At 40.0% G+C, this 27,517-nt stretch overlaps 1 protein-coding gene across 2 annotated transcripts in view; it reads right to left on the reverse strand.

Moving 5' to 3' along the window:
* Positions 1-13,787: 13,787 nt before the first annotated feature.
* Positions 13,788-27,517, reverse strand: part of Arhgap42 (Rho GTPase activating protein 42) — a 230,748-nt gene continuing 217,018 nt past the window's right edge. For both annotated transcript variants that reach the window (NM_001430509.1, NM_001430510.1), the window contains 6 exon segments: positions 13,788-16,877; positions 17,346-17,425; positions 22,897-22,959; positions 24,952-25,108; positions 25,484-25,867; positions 27,178-27,322. In NM_001430509.1, the coding sequence (NP_001417438.1) occupies positions 16,789-16,877; positions 17,346-17,425; positions 22,897-22,959; positions 24,952-25,108; positions 25,484-25,867; positions 27,178-27,322 (918 nt within the window). In that variant the 3' untranslated portion in view covers positions 13,788-16,788.

Genomic DNA, 27,517 nt, shown 5'->3' on the forward strand with positions numbered 1-27,517 from the left:
AACTGTGAAAGGAAGAATGACTTTAGATATTTAAAACTGGTCAGATACCATTTTAATTCATGTTTTATGCTTCCCTTGCAATAATTTCACTGCTTTGAATGCTCACTTCCGCAGTTGATGCCAAAGCTGTTGAAAGACTCATAGCAACAGAATATACTCTGTTCTTTGTGGGTTAAACTAGTTTCCATGGTGGCCTGGGAAGAGGAAACCATCAATGCTCTGTCCTGTCCATACCCTTTCGGAACATTTTGCCATTAGTCTACTTTAAGTAAATAATAGGTCTATTAGTATATTCAGCACACATAGATTAGGAAAGAAAGTATTTTAAAATATATTGAAAGTTGAGGGTCTTTGCTAGGAAGGTAAAATTGCCTCCCGGTCTGTGGAGCCCTGGCTCTCTGTCCCCGGAGATGGCCAGGTGATGACCGTAGAAGTTGAACAGTATCATCGTGTACTTACTTCCAACCCATTCGGAATTCCCTCTCGACTTCTCCACTATGGGTAGACTTCACAGGAAAGGTTTCGTGGTTCCCACAGGAAAGTTGAGTCAGCCTATCCAGCTTGAATGATTTTCAGATAAATTGTTTTTCAAAAAACATTGGGAATTTAAATGATTCTAGTGTAATACCAAGTCATGATAAAGAATAAACTCTTTCTTTATCAATGAATTAAAACACCCCCAACCCTTGCTATAATTACATACCAGACACACATGAATAGTCAAGACATTGTTCATATTTTTAATTCTAGTTATTATTTCAGCTTGCATATGAACATATATGGTATAAGGTAGGATGTTAATATGATTTGGCAATAGGTGTGTTTTTGATAATCTATGCATTTTAATAAAGCAAGAATTGATTCTCAAGATAATTAAATTGAAGCAAACTAGTTGTTTTAATCATACATGTAAGACAAAGTACCTTATATATTGTGAGACATAATAATATATATATATGTATTGTTACTGTGGTCAAATGTGATATTTATTCTACAAATATTAATTTTCATAATAAATTGTGTACTAAACTTTAGTATATTCAAGAGGTGTAATCTAATTGTTAAGATTGTTAGCCTGCATTGGCTTCATTAAAGTAATATAATTTAGTAGAGTAATGTAAATAAATGGTAGTCAATAAATAAAATATGTGCCTACAGTGTATGTGAATTTTCAGAGAATTTGAGACAAAAGGATAAAAGGGTAGATTTTTTTTGCTGTGTTTCTGCTTGATTGGATGCCCAATATTCCAAATTGTTTGTAATAAACATATCTATTTAATTTCCATCAAGTAATAAGTTGGAAAAATGTTCTTACAGCATAAACCATGCATTGCTAGCTTGGCATTATGTTTTCACATTAAACGAGTCCCACCTCACCAGTTCAACTTTTCAATAATATCGAGCAACTCCCCATTTATCTATGAAATCATATGCTATATAATGGAATTTTGTAAACATTTGATTACAGTTATGGATAGTAGGGGAAATGTGCTCCTGGGTGTGCCGCTGGTGCATGTAGGCATTCCCAACACTTGGTAAGTAGAGGCAGGGCCACAGCTGCAAACATGAGGCCAGCTGAGGCCACGTCATAAACCCTAGGCTGGCCAGGGCTTCAGAATAACACTCGGCCTCACATTTTAAAAGAAGAAACTGCAGTAATCCCCAGAGAATGTGTAGGCAAGGCTTCAGAGCAGTTGTCTGAAATGCTGCCCTCTGGAGTCACTTACCAGGCTAGGGTGTTTGCATCTCTCTCTGTATTACTGGTGCACAGAATGTCTACGTTCAAAACGATGTCTTACCTACACAGCACGATGCTATTTCACTTGATCAGAAGTGGTGAAATCTCATCTTATAATCAATTAATCCTAGCAGGCTTATTTTGTAAAGTGCAGAAGTCCACTGTGCATGAGCAGTTTGGAATTCAAAATGCTTAAACAACATGAACACAGCGAAAAAGCGAAGCCCTCTTGTGTCCAGCTTACATTACTTGCATGTGATTGGGCTGTAGCAGAGGAAAACTCTGTGGCACAGTACTGGCAGGCCACACTGGGGAGCCACCTGCAACCATCTGTTCTGTGTCTTTTGCTCAAACATCCTTCAACTTATTTCCTCCCTTCTCACTGTTTGCTTCATTCTCTCTGAGATGGCTGAGGAGCATATTGAAACCAGACATGATCCAGTCAATCCCTTAGTCGCCATACTTTTGGATTATTATGTTTGAAATAATCCCAAATGGGGAACACTGGAGAACTACCACATCACATACATCTCAAACTTGCACACCTAGCTCCCCAGTACATTACATAAAATTTTTTAAAGAAAATATGAACAAATGGAAGAAATTTGAGTTTATTAAAGATGCATAATTTAAAAAGCAATGTAAAATCTGATTGTTAAATAGACAAGATTAAGTTACCAAATGAAAACTTTTATTTTGTTGTCATTAAAGAATTTTGGTATCATTTGTATGTCAGAAATCACCGGGGAAACACACAAGCTAAGATTTTTACTGTGAGAAGTATTCTATTGTGTATTGCTTGTGTAACATGATAAACATCCTGAACATTAAAATTTTTCTAATAAAATGTGAATCACATATGAATGCAATATATTTAAAGGAAAGACAAATTCACCATCAACAATAACCACTGTTGACCAATCAATTAACAGTAATCATTGGTAGCTGATTAAGAGTGCTGATTGTCACTCTAGGGAATGATGTGAGCAGCGCAGCTCTTTATTTCCTTTGCATGCTTTGATTTCTCCCTATCATGAAAGCCATGTTAACTTTCATCATCGCTTTTGGTTCTCATGGACGCTAAACCAGCTTGCAATTTATAGTTCTTAAAATCTGAAATGGTCCTAGTCAAGAGGAAACCCTGCCTGTCCTGCAAACACCTTTCCTTATAAGCCAGCTTTGTAGCTCATGCCTGCAATCTCAGCACTTGGGAGGCAGAGGCAGTGAGATGTGTGCTAATTTGCAGCAAGCCAGGTCTGCATAATAAGTTTGAGGCTAATCAGGGCTGCATCATGAGGTCCTGCCTAGTTGCAACCTGGCAAAATAGGGAGGCAATGATGACATCAAAGCCCTTGATATTCAGTGAAGATCGATGGAAAAGCTCATCTTTCAAGTTTCTCTCACACTTACTGTTCTGTAATAACAGTTCTCATACGTTATAGGCCAGTGATAACATTCAGCCTTGGTGTTTGCTGTATTAGGAAAGAGAAGTAATCACTGAGAATTTCCTTTAAAATTATAAGACTCTTAAAGACCGTGATTAGGACACTGAAATGGACACTATGAGTACATAGATACTTACGGATCACCCAGTAGACAGTCTGTTCACCTCAGTAAATCAAAAGCAGCGCTCTACCCAGGGTTCTAAAAGATGGGTGTGCCACTGTTTGAACAAGGGTTTCTTGTTATTTCCGTAACCTGACCTAAGCTCCAGATCTCAGTGTCGATTAACACTTGGTGGTGACACCTCAACCAAGAGTTCTATACTTACATGGGAAATTCACGACGAAACCACCTCACATGCTAGAACACTGGCACGCACATGGACATTTTCCCAAATGACTGCTAAACATCAAGTTACCACAGAATTTCATACATCATAATAAGATTATATTAACAGATTAATAAATTGTGGATTACCAAATATGTCATTTTTTAAAGAACTCAAACACCCAAAGCTTATTCATATAGATGTGCATTGAAAAAAGTGAAATATTCAAAAGGATGACATGTCTATAAATTTGTTCTGAGGTAACAGATCTGTGAAAAGCTATGTTTTGTAAATGTGATGCTTTTTTGAGAAAGACAACTGAAAATGCATATTCTCGTGCAACTTTAGCCCCACTTTCCAAATAGAAAATCAGATTCACTATTATGTAAGATGTTCTCCCCCATTTTGGATAAATTTTGTGAAAAAGGAAAGAATATTATACTTAAAGTTCATGTATAAGAAATTTATACTGGTATGTTAACATTCTTTCTGAGTAGCGAACATCTGTAAGGAGGAGGCTGGCCTGGGGAGGTTTGGTTAAGCTGTGATGATAGACTCGTGTGCTGGTGTGAGTTCTGGCATACACAGTGCAGCTCATGGGGGGCTTACCTTCAGGGGTGCATCACATGTAGCATCATTTTTACGTTTTAAAAGTTTGGTTTGAATTCAGTTACATGTGTCAGGGAGATCTTTTTCTCCATTATGTTTTTAATCCCTAGTTACTGAGCTCATGAATGAACACTGTCAGCGTAGTGAATGGTGTGGACAATATTACCACGCAGCTAACAAATGCACAGAGCCAAGTGTCTGGACGCTTAGTGCTCTACACAGTGATCAACAAACCCTATCGAACTGGTTTGAGTTAGTTACCAGCAGAAATATTAAGTTTTACTAATCTTTGTTTTCATTTTCTCTACTTAAAAAAATGAGTAATATGATAGTCTCTGTATGAAGAATGGGCTGCATGAAATATTCCAAAATAATTTGGTTTTGTAAACCACTGGACTAATATTAGCTGCATTTTATTTAAACTTCTAATGCTTGATGCTCATACTGAAATCTATACAATAATGATTTAATGAAAATTTTAATAGATTTCTTTTAATTTCATCCTGTAAATTTCTCTTTAAATCTGCTTAATTATATTAATTGGAAAATGATAGAAACTTTTAATTTCTTCCTAATTCCCTATACATCATCAAACAATCTAAAGTTACTTATAGTATTGAATTCTTTCAATTAATTTTATAATCTTTTTCCTCCATTATTTTGTAAAATTGGATACTCTCATTCTAAGACATAAAACACTTAAAATATCGATATTTTGATTTGTGATGCTTTCAAACCAAAAGCAGTTTTCTCTTCATTTTTTTCTGAATTTTGTTTTTTGTAAATTTGAATTATTTAGATAAAAACTATTTAATCTGAAAAAATGCCTTTTGTCTTTCTATTCCTCAATCCATCTTCATTGATAAAACCTTGGCTCATTAAAGCAAGTAGCATTTCCCACTATGTGTTCCTCAAATTCAATTTGCCATTACAATTCAAAATATCAATCTACACTTTAATTCTTTCCAGCTATATTTAGAAATTTCCATCTTTTTATTGCTTGAAAAAAAGGTAAATCTCTTTACACTGTACTTCAAGGATAGACTGTCAAACAGAAATGTGGAAGTTTTATTGATTAAAAATAATTGTGAAATAAGCGGAACTGAACATTTAACAGTGTGCCTGTCAAATATAATAAACTAGTTATTTAAAACTATGCACACCTGCCATCCAAGCACTTGGCAGATAGAGACAAAAGAATCAAGAGCATAAAGCCAACCTTAACTACCTAGGTTAGTAGATAGTTAAGGCTCAAAGCCAACGTGGGTGTATGACACTTGTCTAAAAGAAAGATCAAATACATATTTCAAATGGGTAAAGTCTTCTTATTGATTCGAAGTATTATATATTAATTTGTTATTTAAATTAGTGTTGCTGCTTTTGAATTGAATAAGAAAATCATGGGCAGAAATAGTTGGTCATGAAATAAATTTCTATCATAATTGCAAGTGCTCATGCAAAGCTGCATTGCTCCCTCTGCTGTATTTCTTCTACAATCTATTCATTTCAGAACTCCAAATTCATCACTTTCAGCAAATTCTAAAACTGTAGTCTAGTATCCAAGTTGGCATTTCTTACCCAAATATGTGTCGCACTTGAAATACTTTGCTTATAAATATTGTTCCTTTCTTTGTGTGGTTCCTTAGCCTCTCAGTACACTGTTGATGCAAAATTCAAATGATCATATGATCAGAGAACCACAGGATGGGAGTGCAGCATGAGCCTAAATATTATGTGGTCTATGGAATCATCACTGCTTTTTTTGAAGCAGTAGTAATCCTATCTCACTCTAGCACATATTAAAGTCTGGATAATGAATGATGTTTTTCATAGTTCCCACGAACTTCTTAGAGATCAACAATGAGAATTATCTCCACTACCCATGTCAAAGAGATTCTGAGATTGAAAAGAGTTCATCACTCATCTAAGGCCAGAGTAGATGAGGTGAGTTGGACCTAGGTGCTGAATTGTATGTCATGAGGGATGGAGCAAGATGCACTAGCAAAAATATTAAAAGTTTTTTTTCTGTTGTCAAATTTCAAATTCATTGTAGACACAAACAAGCAGTCCTCTGGTCTGATGCAATTCTAACACTATGGACGTGCAGTTATTCAGCCCTTACAAGTTACAGTTCCTTCACAGGAGACAAGTCCCACCTCACGTGCCAGGTGCATACAAGTTACCCCAAACTTAGGTACAACTTCCCTACACATGAGAAAATATCAAGATTCTCCCTTCAGGTGCAGTTATTTCCCTAAAGCTCACAGAACAAGGCAGACGTTTATTTTCACCAGCTTCCCATAAAATAGAGCACCCAGATGAAGATCTAGGTTCTGAAGAACATTGGGTGGGACTCAGAAGGATCCCAAGTTCAGGAAGGATGCTTTCCCACTGAGCTGAGTTTCATTATCCTCTCATCATGTGGGGTCACTAAGCAGAAGCTCTCAGAACAGGGTCCTTTGGGAGATTGTGTGGAAATCCCTCTGTGATACAGTACCCATTATTTCACACTCCAACTCTCCTCTCTCAAATTCCAGGAGGATAGGAGATAGGTTTAAAAGTTCTAATCCTCTATACATGGATTGGTCTCTTTGCAAATCAGTTATAAATATCCAGAAGGCAGTTTGACAGTATGACCATTAAGCAAGATAATAATAGCACGTTCTACCCAAAAACCTATGATTTTCTCAGCTTTGGGTTTTTTGACCAGAAATATGGTGCCAGGCATGAGATTCCCTACTGCGCAGGCCTCCAATCCAGCCAGAAAGTGCTTCATTATCCCATAACAATCCTGCCACTCTTACACCAGTGGGCACTTGTTACCTGGTAGCTCAATGCTGCAGCATGCAGGGTTCAAAACTGGGCAGACTCCACTGTGGCTTTACCACTCCAGTGTCCTGGATTACACCTTCCAACACTATGAGTGCTAGCCAGGAGTTTCTCTCTAAAGTAAGAGTTCCAAAGAACTGAGTTTTACCTAGGACTTATGGTGGTGAACCATGGGCAATGACAATATCTTGTCTTGTTTTGGAAACCTGGGACCAATAACTCAGAAAGGAGGTATCACATGCCTGGCACTGGGATTTTAATTTCACAACCCATGTCTTCTAGGAAGAACACAGTTCACACATGCGAAATAATTTTTTTTTCTCAAATCCTATCCATTGGTTTTTCTAAAGGCTTTGCGGAAGCCCTTAGTTTGGGTTAATCCAGCCACTATGCTCTGCTTTGCCATGGTTTTTTTCATAGTATATATATATTTTTTATTCTTTGGAAGTTCCATATATTCATATAATGTATATTGATATTGATACATCACTACCTACATCTCCTTTTCATGCTCACGAGTAGCTCCCGCACAGCTTTCTGCCAGAGGAGGAGCTCCTGAGGTATCCTAAGTACAGTATTTGTTGCATTTGTTCCATACAACAAAATTTAGCATGTAGAAATTACCCACGTGGCCAAGAAGCTATAAAGAAGTCATAGGGAATTAGCCCAAATCTCTACATTTAAGAGAAATAAGAACAGCATAATTAATGATGAAAGTCAAGGCTTAGCTAACTAACCAGCCATGATAGTTGCTTCTAAACAACCACAAGGAAAACCCTTCTTGTGAGAATAAGATTTTTGTCTTAGGATGCTCCAACCTCCCCTCCCCTCTTTCTCTCAAACTATAGCTGAAGCACTTACCTTTGCATGAATCCCCAACATTTTTTGGAGACAGAGTCTCACTGTGTAGCCCAGGCTTGCCCCAATCTCTTGCATATGTGGCAACTGATCCATCCTACACCCTCTGCCTCTCTCCACAGTACTGGGATTCCAGGGTATGCTATCTACAAAGGCCAGCTTGACCTCCAGCATTTGACAAACTTCCTGCTCCTGAATAGACCATCTCCCATGCATTCGGTTATGTGGAAAAGCAGTCCTGAGGGAAGGCAGGCACCTGGCACCCCTGCACTTTCCAGATGGAAAAATGAGGGAGGTTCCAGTAGCCTTTACATCCAACAAAGGAAACATGGCCCCAGTCTGCCTCCTGGTCCATTCCCCTAAAACCGAATCTACTTTTGCCTTCTGAGTTAGACCTGTTTCTTCCCTCTTAGAGCAGATCAGTTTGGAAATGACTTACTGGGACACTAGCTTACTGTGGAAATATAGCCACTGCTATATCCCCAAACTTATTAGCAGAACAAGAAGGTATTAAACAAGTGCAGACAATACTATTACCATCTACCAGGGCATGAAGGTTTGAGACCTGATGTGTGAAGCCCTCCTTCTTCCTCACTGTTCTCACACTCGTTATGGATGTAGCAGAGTCTCATCTGTGCTCCAAGTGCTCCTGGAGACATGTCTGCTAAACACATACTGTGAAATGTCTTTCTTAGCCAAATCCCTAAGAAACAGCCACTCACTGGTCTGGTTCTCTCATGATCAGCATAGGCATTAGCAGCAGTGTTCATAGAGAGCTAGGAGGGAAGGCTGCTTCACACGCAATGTCCTCAACATGTGACAACATACTGGTTCTAAGTGACTGTGAGGTCTCTTTAAGGCTCTCCTGAAAATTCTTCATCTGACCATAGGCTGCTCCTAAATGTCCTCACCTTTCTCTCTTATTCCCACTTCCCCTCAAGTCTACCTTTCCTAGCCCCCAAATCTCCCTTTGCCTTCTGTCTATGAACTCTCCTTCTGTACCTGAAGCAGAAATGTCCTTCAGAAAGTGGGTGTCTAACACTAGGCACTGAGAGGTCATTTATCCTGTAGATTATACTGCAGCAGACTGGTGAAGCTGGGCTATTTGCTTCAGTGTGTAACAATAAATGATAGCTTCCTATCATCATGCATAGATGTCCTTAGCATAAGGAAAACACTCACAATTGTGCTATGCCTTTGGATTTTTTATTTTAACCACTGAACACAGAGGCAAGCACAAGCAGAATAGAGATCTAAAATACATCATACAGGTGAGTTGTACCTCACAAACACAGACTCTGCTGGACCAGAGTTCCAGCTCTTTCTAAAACAGGTGACATTAAGTAGTTTTGGCCCTTGTGGTACCTGGTGTAGAATGACTTAATAGGTTGATAGGGAAGCAAGGCATGTTTTTTTTTTCAGACTGGAATTAAAATAAACTGCTGCAGTATTTAGCCAAATAATGTTTTTTCCTCACAAACAATCAGATTGTAGCTAGCTACTCTAGGTTGTGTGTTGACTTGTCCTAGAATTTTTCTTGCATTAATTTTAGGGTCACAAGCAGGGTGTTCTGCGTTAAGTCTCTCATCTGTTTTCTAGGTATGATGAGGTAAAGGAGACTCATGGGAGGAAAAGGGTAGCCCTTCCTACAAGGAAAACAGATTGTCCTGGAGACATGCCATTTGCATTTACTTGAGTCCCATTGGTTGGAAAAGTATCCAGAAACCCTTATATTGCACTGGAAGGCCGGAAAGGTGGCTTTCAAACAAACCTACATAAGTTCTAGGATTAATTAAAGAAAAGAGAGCCCAGACAGTGAATAGATAACTCATATGGAGTTCCTGCCTATGCTCATTGGATGTGGGTACATGGAACTCCGGCTGGTGGATTGAAAACAGGTAAAGGTCAGATGTAAGCCAGGCATGATTACAATAGAACTACAGTGAAGGGTGCCATGGAAAATCAAGGGTTCAAGACTTGGCATCTGTTCCTCAATCCAGCACATATTTGAGCTATAAACACACTCTGCAGCAGGGCACAGCTTCCCATCACATGTGGCATCATATGTGTTCATCATTAACTCCTCAAGGCAAGCAGTCAAGCATGTATCTTTCCAAGTCCCATCAAGGCAGAGCAGCACCTGGAATGATGCACGTGCAACTTCTACTGGTCACTCCTGCTGCCAGCATGACGAGATTGTAAGAACCCCAATGAAACAGTTGGCTTAAAAATTCGATTACATATAATAGAGAACAGTTCCAAACAAATACATAAAACATCCAACTTTCTCCTTCGTGTATCAAACCAATGGACCACTTGAGCCCAAGGATACAAAATACAAATGTTATGAGGTTGGGGGGGGGGTGACTTTATTATAAGGGTTTTAGCACAAACTCTGTAAATGATGACATCATGTCACAATGTCAAAAGTTGGTAAATGCCATTCTCCTCCATGGAATTGTCCAAAGATCCACAGTCCTATTTTGTTGCTTCCCCAATCTGAACTGTATGTACTATTAGGACACAAACTTGATCCTTGTCTCAGCAGCAAGATGGAGGAATGAGGTCTCCTGCCCTTAAGAACTAGCAAGGAAGTTGTATGTATATTTCCCCATCAATCTGGTCATAAAGTCAAGAGGCTAGTGAATGTAAACTTTATTTTCAGCTTTTGTATCTTCTACTAAGAACTGAAGCTTCCGTTTGAGAAGAAAAATAAGAGACTGTAGGAGCACCAGTCACTACATTATGCAGTCAGAGAGAAAAGATTGATAAAATTATTCTAAATAAGCTTTTGCATTTATTATGATGTGTGTATATATGCTGTGTATATGTGTGTATAGGTGTGTGCACTCATGTGAGTTCATGCATGCATGGGCATTCGTGCACACACATGCAAGGTTTGGCTGTGTGAGTGCAGATATACATGTGGTATGCAAGGGTTGTCAAAGGCAACCTATGATGGTCCTTTGGTCCTTGCCTTCATCCCTGTTTCAGACAAGTTCTCTTCGTTGTTCACCATTACATGCACAAAGCTGGGTCCCATAAACTTCTGGTGATTCTCTTTTCTTTTCCTCCCATGTCACAGGAGCACTGGGACGACTGCACACATCTTTATGCACCTCGTAGGGATTTTGACTGAGGGTGTAATATTTGCATGGGCATCTCTCCATCCCCAAGCCTGAGCTTAATGAAATCTAGGGCTCTGGCCTTACGATGAAACCACTTTTAACTTCTATTACTCCATAACAGCCACGCTGAATTTTGTTGGCTTACTACAATAATTTATTATGCAATGTGACTTTGCCAGAAACTTGAGACAACTTGGCTGAGCAGATTTACAAATAAGCTGACTGGGGCATCTCACTCAGGTGAGTTCATTAAGCTGACCCCTGAGCTGAACTGAAAGGTCTAAGAACATCATTGCTCTAACACTTAGCTGCTCCTCTACAAGACACTGATACTGGCGCCTGAACTCTGGAAGATCAGTATGCACTCTAAACCAGCCAGCCAGCCATACAGGAACACTTCCTCCATAGTAGACTGGTGAATGCTTACGATGATGTGGTATATTGAAAAAAATCAGGTACAGGCTGTTATAATTACACAGCCCATTTCTAATCTCTCCTCAGATAAGTGAATTATTAAGATCATAAGAAATATTCTCCTAACCTCTCTTTCTAGTTTATCAGGAGAACATCACCAAGCGTTCATGATTCCCCACGTAACTAAATCCCAAATTAATAGTTTTCTGAGCTGACTGAAAATTTTGGTTTTCCTTAACATGAAGTCCAGACAACTACTCTCCAGTGGAGTGGGTCTTCAAATGCAAAGGCTAAGTTAGCTTGTTTTTAAAGGCATTTGAGACACAGTATAAATGTACAGCAAAGTTATTGTGCCAACTTAGATCAGGAATAACATGAGTGCAGATAAATACAGAAACACGACAAAACAAGCAAAGGATCAGCATGATAGTTTTTTGACTATAATTTTCACCATACTTATTACTTTATTCTTCATTTTAATGGCTGCAAAGGAGCTCCTGGTTTGGTACCTAAATATCTGACTTTTACACAGACAATAGTACCTCAAACTTGAACACTACATAAATGGACTCCAAATAAAGACACAGGTATCTTCCCTGTTAGACTCCCTATTTATAATGATGTGTGTGGTACTGTATGTTTTAAGCATGGAGTATGAACATGTGGTGCTCCCAGATCCAGCAAAGTACATGCCATTTACCTCAAAAGGTAGGTGGGAGAGGACTATGGCACACAGAACCTTCACCATGTTGTGACATAGAGAGCAGTGCAGTCTTCATCAGAGGTAAGTAGATTCAGCCACGGCTTCCATATCAACTATGGAAGAGCACAGATTATGGGAGGCACCAAGGAGAGATGGCCAATGGTGGGAACACCGCCATCTAACTGAGGTGTTCTGGGATGCTCCGCTACAACTCCATCCCACACTTCACTGCCTCAGTAGACCTCCTCATGAACATTCTGAACCATGAAAATGCTTCTTGCCTGTTGGGCTTATTCAGTAAACACAAAGACTTGACTTCTTCTTATAACCCTAAGAGATCCCTACCCACAAGCATGGCCTGTCTATCATACAAGGAAGGACATCATACCCTTCTGGGCCCATGACAACATACCCTCATCTATAGGAGGAGTTTATTGATTGTGCAAATACTGATCAGTTTCCTGCCAAGTGTCTTCCAGTGAATATTGCAACATTCCTACAGTGGTTTCTTAAAAAGATGGATGCAACAGTCTTATCATTCTTTTTGAAGTATCACTCAGTGCTTAAAGTGCTGTGTCATTCATAAGCCCGTTTTTCCAAAGGTATTACCACTCGAAGCAGGAAGGACAAACAAGTCAAGTGTGGTCAGGAAGTTGATAAATGCCTGTTATTAACTGAAAAAGACAGGTTGACTGGGGTCAGACTATTTGGAAATGCTAATCTCATTTTTTAAACGCGTTTTTATTTTGGAAAGCAAGAGAAAACAAAGGAAGTGAAATTAGACCCTCATTGGAAAATCTACAGTCAAGAGGGAAGTAATTTCAAGGTAGAGGTCAAACCTCTGCTTTTGTTTCTACTGAGAGATGATTTTCAAAGTCTCACACAGTGACATGAGATCATGATAAGAAGAAATGCATTGTGAATTCAAAAGACAAAGTCTGTTCCTAAGGTGAAGTGCTTCTGGTATTAGTTAATAAACTAATCATATTGAACTCTGCTGCTATGGCACAAACATGCTACCCAGGAAAGAATCGCGGTCCACAAACCCTAAAATTTATTTTGAGCACTTGCGTGGTTCTACAACTGAAAAATTACAGTTTGTGAAGCTTGCCTCTGTACATATTAAACATATTGTTTGAAATGACTCTTAAGCTATGTATAGCAAATATGAACAGAAATTGTTTTCCTGATTTGAGCTGGGTTCCATGCCTGCAATCAATCCATATTTTAGAATATCTGTTAGAACATAAGGTGTCTTATTTATACACAGTATTCCGCAATCGAAAAGACTCAGGCCTTTCTCAATAAGGCATGCTCAGGCAGCACTATCAGATAATGTTCTGAAATATTAGGACAACTTTTCTAATTAGCCTCTGTGTAAGAGAAGGATTTGAGGTTGGAAGAGAAGTTAGCAGCAGGATATCTTCACAGAAGCAGAGAGAGATTTCATGTATTCTCGACATAGCGTGTGTTCTAAAGGCAGTCACTGTATGGATCGGTAACTACTGAGGAGAAAATGGAGGAAGTCTTATGTATTTTTATTGTTATTACTTGGCATCCCAGTAGTTGGGGATTAGCAGAAATATAAAGTAATACTTGTTCTCTCTTTCACCCACTATCCCTGACAAAGTCTGACAGCAAAAGGGCTATTGGTGAATATTTCAGTCCTGCCTGTAACACAATAAACCATACCAGTAAGCAAGAGACAATGCTTCTTCACACTGCACAGACACTGAAGAGATTGAAAGATTCTTTTACTTTTCAGAAACTGGCAAACAATACATTAGGAAAATCGTTCAGTTGAATGACTAACTTGTATGAACCAAATGGAGTAGAATGGCAGCACAGGCCAAGAGTCGAATATACCAGTGTTTCAAACCCAAGGATACTCATACAGAACACCCAAGAGAATTACATCAGTCCCCAATGCTTTCCTCACATCCATCAAACTATAGGCCTTTATTTGGGTGCATACTGTAGCATTCAGAGTGTGGGTATGACAGTTCTAACACATCTCACTGTCCCTGAGCAGGTCAGGTTCTTCATGAAGTTGATAGCATCACAGTTTGGAGCGGGACTCTTTCCATCACCAGCGATGCTCTCCTGCCCTGCACAGCTTCCTTCCGGGCACTCCAGAGCACACATCTTCATCTCTGCAGTGCTCTTGCATGCCTCATCTGCAGGATACTTACTTCAGGGGAAAGCGCCCTTAACCTTTCTCCCATATATCCTCATGGTTTCCTCACATATGCAATCAACACAAAGAAAGAACTCTTAAAGCGCAAGTGCAACATGAACCAGCATGTTTGTGTCTTGTTTCAGGGAAGGAGCCTCAAACACATACTGACAGAGTAGATCTCACCAGCAGAAAGGAAAGCTGTGTTTCATAACCTAGTCCTACAAAGCTCTAAGTGAGCATCCATGGGTTTAGCTCACAATTGGGAGGCAGGAATGTTAGGGTCTACATTAAAATAAAATGAAAAGTTGGGATTTCTCTGTGCAGCAGCAGTGGAGAAAGATATTGGATACTTACTGCCAAGTTGGTCTTGGAGAGCAAACCAGCTTCCCTGCAGGGGTGCTGATCTAACAGGTTGCAAGGGGTTGATGACAAAGGGCTTCAACAGAAAGCCCTGCAGAGAGGCAACTGGTGCATTACAAAGGCTACTTTCAGTCCCAGAAAACGGTGACCAGAGGCAGCAATGCCATTTGTATACTAAAAACCACCAGATACCCACCTTGACCAAAGGGTTTAACAATACCTCACTGCAGTGTACAGAGACTAGAATCCAGAGGAAAGAAAGAGAAAGAGCCAAGATTTCATCGATTTCCTCTCAGGTCAAATCTTTGTGAGATGCTTTGCACTCATGGCCTTCAGTTCACTGGTGTTATTTTTGGATACATCTGTTTGTCAAGTGTTACTCTCTACTCGTTAATTCTAATCCATATCTTAACTTATTTAAAAGCATAAATGCACTGAGGCATAGCGCTGTGTGAATACTTTGCTTATTTTCTCTAGAAGTGCTGATGTAATGCAGAATAAACCAAGACTATAGCCTATACCACACAACAATAGCTTCGTAGCTCTTTAGACACCTGCGTGTCTATGAAGTAGAGAAAAGGTTGAAGAAGTCAGTTAGATAGCAAGGCCACATGGGCACATGCTCTGGGCAGACAACCTTTCAGACTGTGGAGAAGAAGTGCTTTTTGTCATTGTATATATTCATTGGAATTATTGAAATAGGTTATGATAGAAGGAGTGGCTGATATACAACCCTTAGTTTGCAACCTCATAAGGAAGAGTAAATACCTCTCTGCTGTATGAGGTCTATAATTCAGTGGAATTCATAGGAAAGGCTATGGCTGAATGCCATCCTAGAAAACCTTGTAAATTCCACTCCTGTTAACAATGATGGCTTGCTCTCAAACTCTGTGGTCGGGGGCTGGAGTTACGACCATTAGTAACTCAGTTCCCTCGGTAATTCTAGTTCAAGGCTATTAGCCTCTCTTTTCTGACCTTCATGGGTAAAAGGCATACATGTAGTACACATACACACATGTGGACAAAACATTCATATAAATAAATAAATCTTTTTTTAAGAAAGCACACTTTGTGGTCTAAGAATCGAGTAGGTGTTCATTTCCTGTTTCCAGTAAAAAAAGGTTTAGAAGGCACAGTTTCTCAATTAAGAGTTCAAACAATGTCTTTATCATTTGTACAACAGCATCTGAGTCCAAAACTTCCCCATCATTAAAACCAGAGGCCGTAGCAGTTCCAGTGGGCTGGCTGCATGGTACACCACACCTTTACATTGGCCCACAATGGCCATTACAATGTCACCATACTGACAGGAAGCAAAAGATGTGCACATGTGATTTATTAACACGTGTGTTTTAATGGAAAATTTTATAAAAGTCCCAAGATCAGTTTACATGACGTCTAAAGGAAGGATGGTTCATCTGGGCTTCATAAGTCACATCTAGCCTGCGACAAAAATATACCCTTACAGGCTTTACAGACGTGTTTCTCCGACTTGCGCTTGGAATCAGAGAAACCATCTACTGTTCTGGATGGACTGCTTATGGTGGAATCAGTGTTTGACTTACACTCGGCTTACTTTACAGACTTCATATACATTATTGCTTTCAAATACTATCATCTTAGAAAACAAATAAAATATAGTTATGATAAAATAAGGACTGATTTTCTTGAAATGTTTAGGACCAGCAAAACAATCACATATAAAAACAGTATATTAAAAAAACAAAAATAATAAATGAACAATTTAAATTACAATTTTAAAGTAATGATTTCAAGGTTCCCCAGAGACTATCAGGCAATAAGGAACAGATTTTAACATGGGCAGAGCAGATTTCTGACTTCCAAATTTGGGGTATGCAGGATTGGGTTTGGTATCTAGGATTCTGCAACTGCTAGCAAGCAGACTCTGTCACAAATCACTTCCTCTGAGAGAGGGAGAGGGAGAGAGGGAGAGAGGGAGAGAGGGAGAGAGAGAAGCATATCTTAAAAGTAAGAAAACAGCAAAAAGAATAGCTATGATGCAAATATTTGTGTTTCTCTTTCCATCAAGTAGGAGCTACATAGTCTGCTGGTGAAAAACTTGAGACACATAGATGTTTCTTTTAGTGGCTGGTCCCCCATATCTGTGTCAGATAAAATTATAGCACTGATTATGTGTTACCATGGATACCATGAAGATACTGCCATCCACTAATACTATTAGAGGAAGACAACGTAGTTTTCAGGGACTAGTCCTGTTCTGCCTTCATAAGTCGCCTTTAGCCACCCCGGCTCCACTGATGGATGTACTGGTCAAAAAAGAAGCAAATAAATGTTACTCCAAATAATAATGCAGCTTCAAATAATTACTGCAAACTAAACAGTCAGCTAAGGATCTATGTACTCATGTTATTACTGCCCTTACATAGTTGGAAGACTCTCTGGACTCCCACAATCAATTAGATAAACATATTTGTCTAAAATAGCCCGTTCTATATGTTTTTGTAAATATAATATACTTTCCAGGCTAGCCCTGACAGACTCATTATGTATCTCTGGCTGTCCTCAAGCTAGTGGTCCTCCCGCCAGACTCAGGAGTGTATTACCATGTCTTGTGAGGAAAGGTTCCTATGATGGAGGCTGGGATCTAGAAAGATGTGTTCCCTGAGAAAGATCTGAGAACCGGGGTGTGGGATGGAATCTGAACCCTCTCTAACTGTGCTACGGTTCCTTCATGCTCTCCTAGAGTCATGGCAGTAATTGACAGAGATACTCACCATTGGAAAAGATCGCCCCCTGGGGAAAGGACAGCTCATGGCTGTGCTCTGCTTTGCAGGAGTACATGGCTTTGGCTTGGCTGGAAGATCAAGAAAGTTCATAAAAACAACATTAAATTCAAATGTAGCCAAAACTACTTTTTAAAACTAATTAACTAACTTATTTATATCCTGAGAGCAGCTTGCCCTCCCTTCCTTCTCACCCTCCCTCCTTTTCACTTCAGTCCCCCTGTCTCCTCAGAAAAGAGGAGGGCATTCTTGATATGCAACCTGACATATCAAGTTGATAAAACTACTCTTAATTAATGTTAATAATACTTAGACTGTAACCTAAAGATGAGTACAGATGGGTCCACATCGATGCATTCTTCACAAACTGTGTATGATTCTACTGTGAGCAGATCACACCCTGTATACCACTGACACATTGGAAATTCTTCTTCTGTTTCTACTCAACATATCCTAAGCAGGCAAAACAACTGGCAGCCAATAGCATAAGCTGGTTTTAAATATACTGTGATCTGGCTGGGCAGTGGTGGTGCACACCTTTATTCCCAGCACCCGGGAGCCTAGGCAGGCAGATCTCCATGAGGTTGAGGCTAGCCTCATCTACAGCGCAAGTTCTTCAAAAGCCAGAGCTACAAAGAAAGACTTAGTCTTAAAAAACAATGACAACAAATATATGCTGTGATTTGTTAGAAAGCTCCTGAGAATGCTGCTTTGTTGTTGCTTTGTTTTTGCTTTTGTTGTGGTTTTGTTTTTTATTCCACTTTAATTTTCAAGTTATCTTATACCTAAAAGATATGGTAAATACGTTGAGTAATTGTGATATTTGAAGAATAAGAGTGGAGGTTGTTGATGAACCTCATTGTCTGGGTGATGATGGACTCCATTGGATGCTTTGCAACCCAGAAAGGTATTTATATCACTCTTAAAAGGAACAACGACAAACCCCTACACAGCCAGCACCAAACTCTGGGCAGCCAGAGCCTCTGTTTTAAGAGCAGCCAGAATCTGGGACTTTCATATGAAATCTGATTTACAAACACCAGAGACAACACTAGAGCTCCATCAACCAATGCTGGCCAGGGAGGAAGTTAAGAGACAAGTCCCCTTTCCTCTGCCACAGTCCATTACATCCCGAAAGACTTGCCACACCCCTGACTCCACCCACCATGTCTTTTACAAGGAGACCAAGACATGGTCATTTCTGTCTTTATTGACTTGATGGCTTCCCTGGCACCCTACAAACTCTGAGCTTCCTTTTCTGTTACCTGCTCTCCTATTATCTAGAGAACAAGCAGAGGACATAACTATGTGGCACTACATATGGTGGCTCAAAAGTTTGAGTGAGGGTCCACTTGACCCTGAGAGTGAAGTGTGGTTCACAGTGTTGATGAAGAGAACCTAGACATCTCTGCTGAAGCCTATTCAAAGCTGATTTCACCTTTAGACTGTACAGAAAATTATTACAAATGCACAGTCTGTTTACTAAACATCTAAGTGGTCTTTATCTTAGGACAGCCCTCTGACTTCACTAACAGCTTACTTTGCTAATACTCATGGGTTATCTTTGTAACTATAGTTCTGGCCAACTTTCATATCTGTAGGCTCCTCCCCAAACACACATTCAACCAACCACATGAAAGTATTCAGGAAAAATATGCATCTGTCTTGAATATACACAGATCTTTTTCTTGTAAGCATTTCCTAATCAACATGGATATAATATCTATATACAAAGCATGTATACAGTAGGTATCTACAATATTCTAGTGATAGCTATATCAAGGCAAATGCCATACACTGCCTATGAGAGGCCAAACAGCCGTGGATTTTGTGCATTGGAGGAAAGTTCTCAGAACCAATCTTTTTATGGAAAGAGAGAGAGGCTTGCTGTTCAGTGTTTACTTAACAAGACTACTTAGCACTTTATAATAGAAAGGCTCCATCTAGTGGAACAATTCCATTATTGTTTCTGTTTTTGATTTTTTTCTTTTCTTTTATTGGATATTTTCCTTACTTACATTTCAAATATTATCCCCTTTCCTGGGTTTCCCCTCTGGAAAATCCCAATCCTATATGACCAACCCCTACCTCTATGAGGGACATGACTAGACAAGGCTGACCACTCTCTCCCTACCTATTCAGTATAATACTCGAAGTCCTAGCCAGAGCAATCAGACAACAAAAGGAGGTCAAAGGGATACATATTGGAGAGGAAGAAGTCAAATATATTACTATTTGCAGATGATATGATAGTATACTTAACTCACCTCAAAAATTCCACTAGAGAACTACTTAACCTGATAAACAACTTCAGCAAAGTGGCTGGATATAAAATTAGCTCAAACAAATCAGTAGCCTTTTTCTACTCAAAGGATAAACAGGCTAAGAAAGAAATTAGGGAAATGACACCCTTCATAATATTCCCAAATAACATAAAATAACTTGGTGTGACTCTAACCAAGCAAGTGAAGGATCTGTATGACAAAAACTTCTAGTCTCTGAAAAAGAAAATTGAAGATCTCAGAAGATGGAGAGATCTCCCATGCTCATGGATTGGCAGGTTTAATATAGTAAAAATGGCCATCTTGCTGAAAGCAATCTACAGATTCAATGCAATCCCCATCAAAATTCCTATTCAATTCTTCATACAGTTAGAAAGAGCAATTTTCAAATTCATTTGGAAAATCGAAAAAAAAAACAGGATAGCAAAAACTATTTTCAACAGTAAAAGAACGTCTGGGGGAATCACCGTCCCTGACCCCAAGCTGTATTACAGAGCAATAGTGATTAAAAAAAAAAACTGTATGGTATTGGTACAGAGATAGGCAGGTAGATCAGTGGTATAGACCCAGAAATAAACCCACACACCTATGGTCACTTGATCTTTGACAAAGGCTATCCAGTGGGAAAAAAGACAGTATTTTCAACATATGCTGCTGGTTCAACTGGAGATCAGCATGTAGAAGAATGCAAATTGACCCATTCTTATCCCCCCCCCCATACAAAACCTTAAGTCCAAGTGGATCAAGGACCTCAACATAAAACCAGATACACTCAAACTAATAGAAAAAAAGTGGGGAAGAACCTCGAACACATGGGCACTGGGGGAATTTTCCTGAACAAAACACCAATGGCTTATGCTCTAAGACCAGGAATTGACAAATGGGATGTCATAAAACTGCAAAGCTTCTGAATGGCAAAGGACACTGTCATTAGGACAATAAGGCAACCAATAGATTGGGAAAAGGTCTTTACTAATCCTACATCTGATTGAGTGATAATATCCAATATATACAAAGAAATCAAGAAAGACTCCAGAGTATCACATAACCCTATTAAAAAGGTACAGAGAGCTAAACAAAGAATTCTCAACTAATGAATATCAAATGGTCACGAAAGAACCTAAAGAAATGTTCAATATCCTTAGTCATCAGGGAAATACAAATCAAAGCAACCTTAAGACTCTATTACTGATTCTTAACTTCCTAGTGATGTTTCTCACGCTGGTGACCCCAGCCATAAAATTATTCTGTTGCTACTTCATCACTGCAATTTTGCTACTTTTATGAATCATACTGTGAATATCGGATATGCAGACTACCTGATAATGTGAAAGCGGTTGCAACCCACTGGTTGAGAACCTCTGCAGGCCAGACAGGCAGAAGAACAAGGTTAAGTCTCTACCTGAGGCCAGAAAGCAACAACAGTATCAAAGAAATGCAAATGAGGTTTGTTGTGGCATGGCGGCTCGGTACCCTGTGCCTCCTCAGGAAGGAAGCCATGATGTGATACCTAGTCTGGTATTTGTGAGTGCTGTGGCGTGGGTTCATGCAGTGCAGCAATTATCCTACTGAAATAGCAGTGTGATTCCACTGAGGATTTCAAAAGAGACAAACCCAAAAGCAACATGCAAACTGTATTTCAGGCTTTGGCCAAGACGGTCATTGTCATCCCTAATAACTAGCATGTGCCTATAACCTTCCAGGCAGAAAGTACCCTAAGGGGAATACTTGTGTTCCCTTTTGTTGTCAGACTATTGAAACAATGGGGTTCCAAGGAATTGGAATTCCTCCAGGCAACTCATACTGGACAATGGTAAAAAGGGAAGCCTGGTATCCCCAGAGGGGCTCTTCTCCTTGGAGAGATTTTACAGTTTTGACACCTTAGTAGAACACCCTGTAAGAGAGAGATGATGGGGCCAGCCCACTCCTTGATTAGGACTGCTTTGTTTATACATGTCTCTTGCCCGCTCTTTAAACACAGATCTTTTGTTGCACTCCAAAAAGGGACTTGTTGGAGGATGTTACCAGGACTCTTTGTTCCTCTCTTGAATGTATCCTTATTCAATAACTCTCATCTGTCTGCTTTTCTCCATTTCCTGTCTCTTTAATTAGCCTACCGAGGGCAGGTGGGCAGGCCTGGCTTATTTTATTAAAGCTCTGTGGAATGACTTGCATGAGCCTGAGCTTTGACGCTAGCAGTGAGGATAACATCATAGGATTGTGTGTACTGAAAGGAGGCTTGCTGGGAAGTTCACACACTTGTAAAATTGACAAACAGCAATCATCAGCATGAGTATAATCAAAAATTAACACCAAGAACCTTTGGTTGAGAAACTACCAGAAGACAGACATATAAATCACATACATACACATACACATACATGTATAGCAACTACCCAGTTGTGGAAACTCAGAAATGCTCCAGCACATCTGAAAAAATGAGGAGGAGAGGCAGGTTCGTTCGACAAGCAAGCTCATTTTTATGCTTCTATGAAGTACCTCTTCTAAAGAGAACATTTTGGTAAACTGGCCAGTTTCGTGCAATTCCATTATTCAAATTAAAACCGAAGTCCTCTGCAGATTAGAGGAGTTTGGAAAGACAGAGGAAACTGGAACTTGAGACAGAAGCAGCAAGGAGCAGACCCACAAGACTGGAAATGGAGCCAGAAAAACAGAGACTCCTTGGCTAGTTAGCTCTGCAGTACTGTGATGTATTGTGCATTATTTTCTGGAAGATTCTTTCAGAGCACCAATACCTTTTAAAAGTCAAGCATATATTTTTGACATTGATCCCAAAATTTCACTAAACATGTACTAAGAGACAAGTTACAGGAACTTCCAATCTTAGAAAATTTGTTTGCAATCCTTCTTTTGGATGAGAGTGCAGGACCTTATGTATCCCAGGCTGGTCTAGGATGATCTTCAACTTGGCCTCCTGTGAGCTAGGATTATAGGTGTGCACTTTCACATAGTTTATGGTGGGCTATGGATCAAACCAGGGCTTCATGTACCAGGCAAACACTCCACCAACTGGGTTACAGTCCAGGTAGAAGTCTTTCCCAAGCATTTCAGAAGAAAGGTATCATGGTGACAATCTGATACAATGCTGTTGGCTGACATACTCTTCCTGGTAAGGGCTTATTATTTCATTATCTGAAAAACTGAGGTCCTGCCTGTCACAAATTGTGTTGTATCAGCAAAATGCAGTGCCCCCGCCACTGTTTTATTTAGTTAATGTGTTAATGCTTTTGAGAACATACCGTCCAGAAGAAACTGGCTTGAGCGACCCAGCATTTTCAAATAATTGAGCCTTTGCTGCCACTCTGAAAAACAATTTTAAATGTATTGAGTAATATTTAGAGAATTACAATATTTTCATATTTTTAAATGAAGTCAATCAGAAAAACAAGACATTCTGTTCAGTGGGATTCCCAGGACTACTGTGGAAACAAAAGAAAACAGAAACTGCCATCCAAGACCGCACAGTAGAACTGCTTCCTGCTTTGATGTGAAAGAGCTCAGTCTGTGGCTCACAGAGCCTGAGACTGTAATGGACCTACAGTTTGCTCCCTGGGCTCTCAGGGTCCTCATCCTTTTTATCACTGAAAACAAAGGTTGCAGCAGAGAGAACATTCCCTCCCACTAGGCTCCCAGCAGGAAGCATGTCATTGGCTCTTGTGCTTCCACAAAGAAGACTCACAGTTGACATGACAGGAGGAGCTGTTACTCTTTGACTGCAGAGGGACATTTTTTCCTGTGTTTGTAAGGTGGACATTTTGCTATAAAGCAAAAGGATAAAGGAAAACCTTTGAAAATACGTTCAGTAAATGAACGTGCTGGCTTGCATCTCGCTTAGCCACGGAGTGTGTGTTGGAGAGTGGGGAGGTGGAGTTCCGGCTATAGAACTGGCTACAGAACAAGCAGAGCAAGTGTAGTTAAAGCATCCTTGATAAATTCACACACAAAAATTTAAACTCCATAAATGAGGCTTTAAATTTGTCTTTAAATAACCTTTTTAATCCTTCTAATTAAGTCATTAAATTATTATTATTTAAATAACTTTTTGCATGCACGGAGAGGTCACAGGACAACTTTTAGGAGCTGGTTCCTTCTACCATGCATGCCTTGGAATGGAATTCAAGTCCTACAGTTTGTTGGCAAGACCCTTTATCCACTGAACCATCTCACTAGTCCCAACCTTTAATTAGTATTCCTCATAGAACTGTAACAGATAATTCTGAGGACCACTCCTCATCTTACTCAAAAGACAACCCCCAAAATCCCAGAAGGTTTTCTGTCTCCTAAAAGATAAAGTATATATTTTCTTATCTCCACAGACTAACTACCTAAATTTTAATTTCTTTTAAGAGCTTTAAATGAACACCAAGCAAACAGACTTGCAAACAGATTCATCTAACTGGACTTATGGAGACGGGCAGGGGAGGTTGGACACAGTCTGCAGCTAAAGACACAGAAAATCAATTATGTGCAGAACAGTTTATGAGCCCATTCCTATGGAGATGAGCTCGGCCAGTGAAATGCTTTACTAAACCTTCAGCCCTTCTAGGACAGATGAGTACTGTGTAGGGAACCTGATGGTCAGAGAACCCAGGGCACTTAAACATTTAGACATCTGTTCTGGTCTCTGACGAGGCCTTCGCTGATACTGCCACTCTTGATGGCAATGAGACTATAGACCTTCAGAGGAGACCACACATGGGTGAGGGCTCACAGACACCGGAAATGTTCAGCAACTGCCAAGAACATGGAAGCAGAGGAAGAAGAGCTTCCTAGTTGGATGTTAATAAATTCTTTCTTCAGGTTCCCATTCATCCCTCCTCACCCTCTTTTGCTCCCATTTATGTGCTGTGTTCTATAAGCTTTATTTTCTGGGCACTGTATTGATGAGAAGTGCCCTCGTTCTATTGCCTTCATGACCCTAGTTGTCTCTAACCTTGTGGAGGTAGAAAACCCTCACTTGTGGGAATATATATGTGTGTATATATATATATATATATATATATATATATATATATATATACATATATATATATATACATATATATATTCCTACATTAAGTCATGACTCTGAATGTAGACTAGCTTTTGAAGCAATAACCCATGAGATTAGTGATACCTTAACCCTACAGTAACTTTTACATTACTTATTGAAGTGAACAGAGTCTTACAGAAGTTAACGATACAGGCTTTATAGATGAGCCATTCAAATATAGAACTCCCTGATTCTTTTAGTACAGGCTCAACCCCTCTGCACCATTAGAAGGCACAGTGAATACAAACTCATTCTAACTCACACTGAGCCAGGTCGCTGGTAGCCATTGCTGGAGGCGGTGTCTAGCCTTAACCTCCGGCACATTTTTGGAGGCAGCTCTGGGTTTGGTGTGGCTTTGGGTGACTCTTTGGAGCCTATAGAAGTTAAGCTTTGAATGGATCCACTGTAGCTCTTGTTTCCTACAAAGAAAGCATAAGAAAACAGGCATGGTGCTATTAGCCAAAATAATAGCAAAAACACTGCACAGCACATCACAAAAGGCAGCATTTTCATCCAAGAAACAAGAAGGTACAGAATGTTCTTTGGGTACAGCGGTCCATCACTTAGGGAGATCAAAATCTATAGTAATTACAAGACATCAACCAACCCACAAAGATGGAAAGATTCAGGGGGGAAAATGTCACAGTGCTGAGAAGTTTGAAAACCCATGCTCAAGAACAAAGCAAGAAAGCTCAGGTGGTTTCCCCATTAACCTTGTCCCTGATTAGTCACCCTGAATGGGCTAGCCAGAAACACGGACTGTGCCTTCCAGCATGGGCTCCTGGCTTCCTCACCTTCTGCTGCAGAGATGGATCTGAGAGAGGAGGAAGCAGAGGATCTTTTCAGTCCTGAGAGCCCATAGGGCCCTTTCTTGACTAGGTCTATGGGGGGAGAGACGTCCCCCGGGCTGGTGACCGAGGCCACACTCTGGCAATCTGACTCCACGTCTGTTTTGGTTGCATCTTCTCGAGAACTTGATTCTGGACTAGTTGTCCAGAGACCCAGACTTTTCTGTCCATTGGAAGATGATGGGGCTGCGATCCAGGGAATCCCACCTGACTTCTCCCTGGGCTGGCAGGAAGTAGACTTTGTGGTGCTGTTTTGTTCAGAGGAGTGGGAGGAGAGTGACTCTATGCTGCCCATGGGTGTGCTGTCTGGGCTGCTGCTATAGGAGTCACCTGAGGAGAAAAAAGGGTCAGTGGCTATGGTCATTAACACAGCACCCACCACCTTGTGCAGTATGTTTATCGCGCCTTTCATGACCATCCGACCCCACAGGCATGGTGAGCCTTTACCTGGTGTGGTAGATTATTCCTCAGGACTAAAGAAAGGCTTTAACGTCTGCCTCTGATGGTGGCAAATGTGACAGACCATGCATCCTCCAGGATGATTTTTTTATGCATCTCTATGAACTAACTGTCTCTATGAACGAATGTGGATCTTTGAAACATTTTTGAACTCACTGGAAGTTGAACAAAAATTGCCTGTGACAGAAGACTCAGAAGTAAGAGAAGTAGGCTCCCTCCATGATATTGTGTATTTTTAAAAAGAATCAATGGAAAAGGCTCATTTCTATTAGAAGGCCTATTTTTGCCTTCTTTTATTTTGCTGATCAAAGATGGCTCTGATTTACAAGGTACCAGGTCTCTGTCATTCAAAGGTGCCACTGAATTTCACCAGCAAATTGCGAGCTGCTCCCAGCTTTAGAAGGAAAGATTTTTTTTTCATTTTCCTACTATGAATATAATAACACAAGAGACTGGCTGTTGGACTAGGGCGTGACTCAAGGGTAGAATGTTTGTCTAGTCTGCCATTTAACTAGGTTTATTTTTTAATGTTCCTAAAAGTCAAAGTATCAAAAGTCATAGAAATTACGCTAAATCTTGCAAATACACCTAAATCAAAGTTTACTAGACAATTTTCTATTAAATATGGATCACAGGGGAACACTGGGGGCCTGGTGGAAAAGACATCAAAAATGAGAATCACCATAGTTTAACATTTGTCATCAGGTCAAGCAACGGCCCACCCTGCCTGGAGGCTTGGTTCAGAATAAGAAATCTGTGATTTCCTGTGTGCTGTTGGTTTGCTTTATTTCCTAATGCTCTTTGGGACAGTCTGACATCCAAGAGTGGATTCTTTAAGAACATAATGTGAAAGAAAGCTGGAAAAGTGTCTTTTCAGTCCAACATCCGCTAGCTTCTCATCTGCTACTCTGACAACAGGACAAAACCTGCCACAAGTAGCACCCAGTGTCCTTAATCACAGCCACAGAAAAGAGAGCAGTGAACAAACTACTTTTTCCCTTTGTAGCAATAATGAATTTGCTTGCCCAAGGAACCTTACCATGATGCTGACAGGGACTGTCTCAGCACTAAAAGAGGGGTGCTAGGGAAAAAAGTACCCACAAGGACATCTATTTATAGTCAGTGAAGTCAGAATAATCAGAACAATGAGGGGAGCCACTTCCCGCAATAGGCACACTTACTATCAGGCTCTGCCAGGCACGGTGTGTACCTCCCTCTGGGCTTCCTAGAACCTGTGGACAGGCAGATGGCACGCGTCCTTCGGGATCCAGATCGAGACTGAGGCTGAGGAAGAGGAATGTTTGGGTCTGGGGCAGTATGAAAAATCTACAGAGGAGAAAAATGGACTGTTGTCAAGAAAGAGTGAAACTGCCCTGTGCATCCACACCGTAGAAACTCTATTGGCTATAAAAAGCATCCTAACGGTGCAGGAGAAGCCTGATTCAAAACTCTTGTTTTCCTTTGCATCTAATGAATAACACCTCTGGGTTTTCATCTTTGCTGTTCTCCATAGCTTATGGT

Source organism: Rattus norvegicus, chromosome 8 (genome assembly GCF_021556685.1).
Source record: "Rattus norvegicus strain SHRSP/BbbUtx chromosome 8, alternate assembly SHRSP_T2T, whole genome shotgun sequence".
Taxonomy (NCBI): Eukaryota; Metazoa; Chordata; class Mammalia; order Rodentia; family Muridae; genus Rattus; species Rattus norvegicus.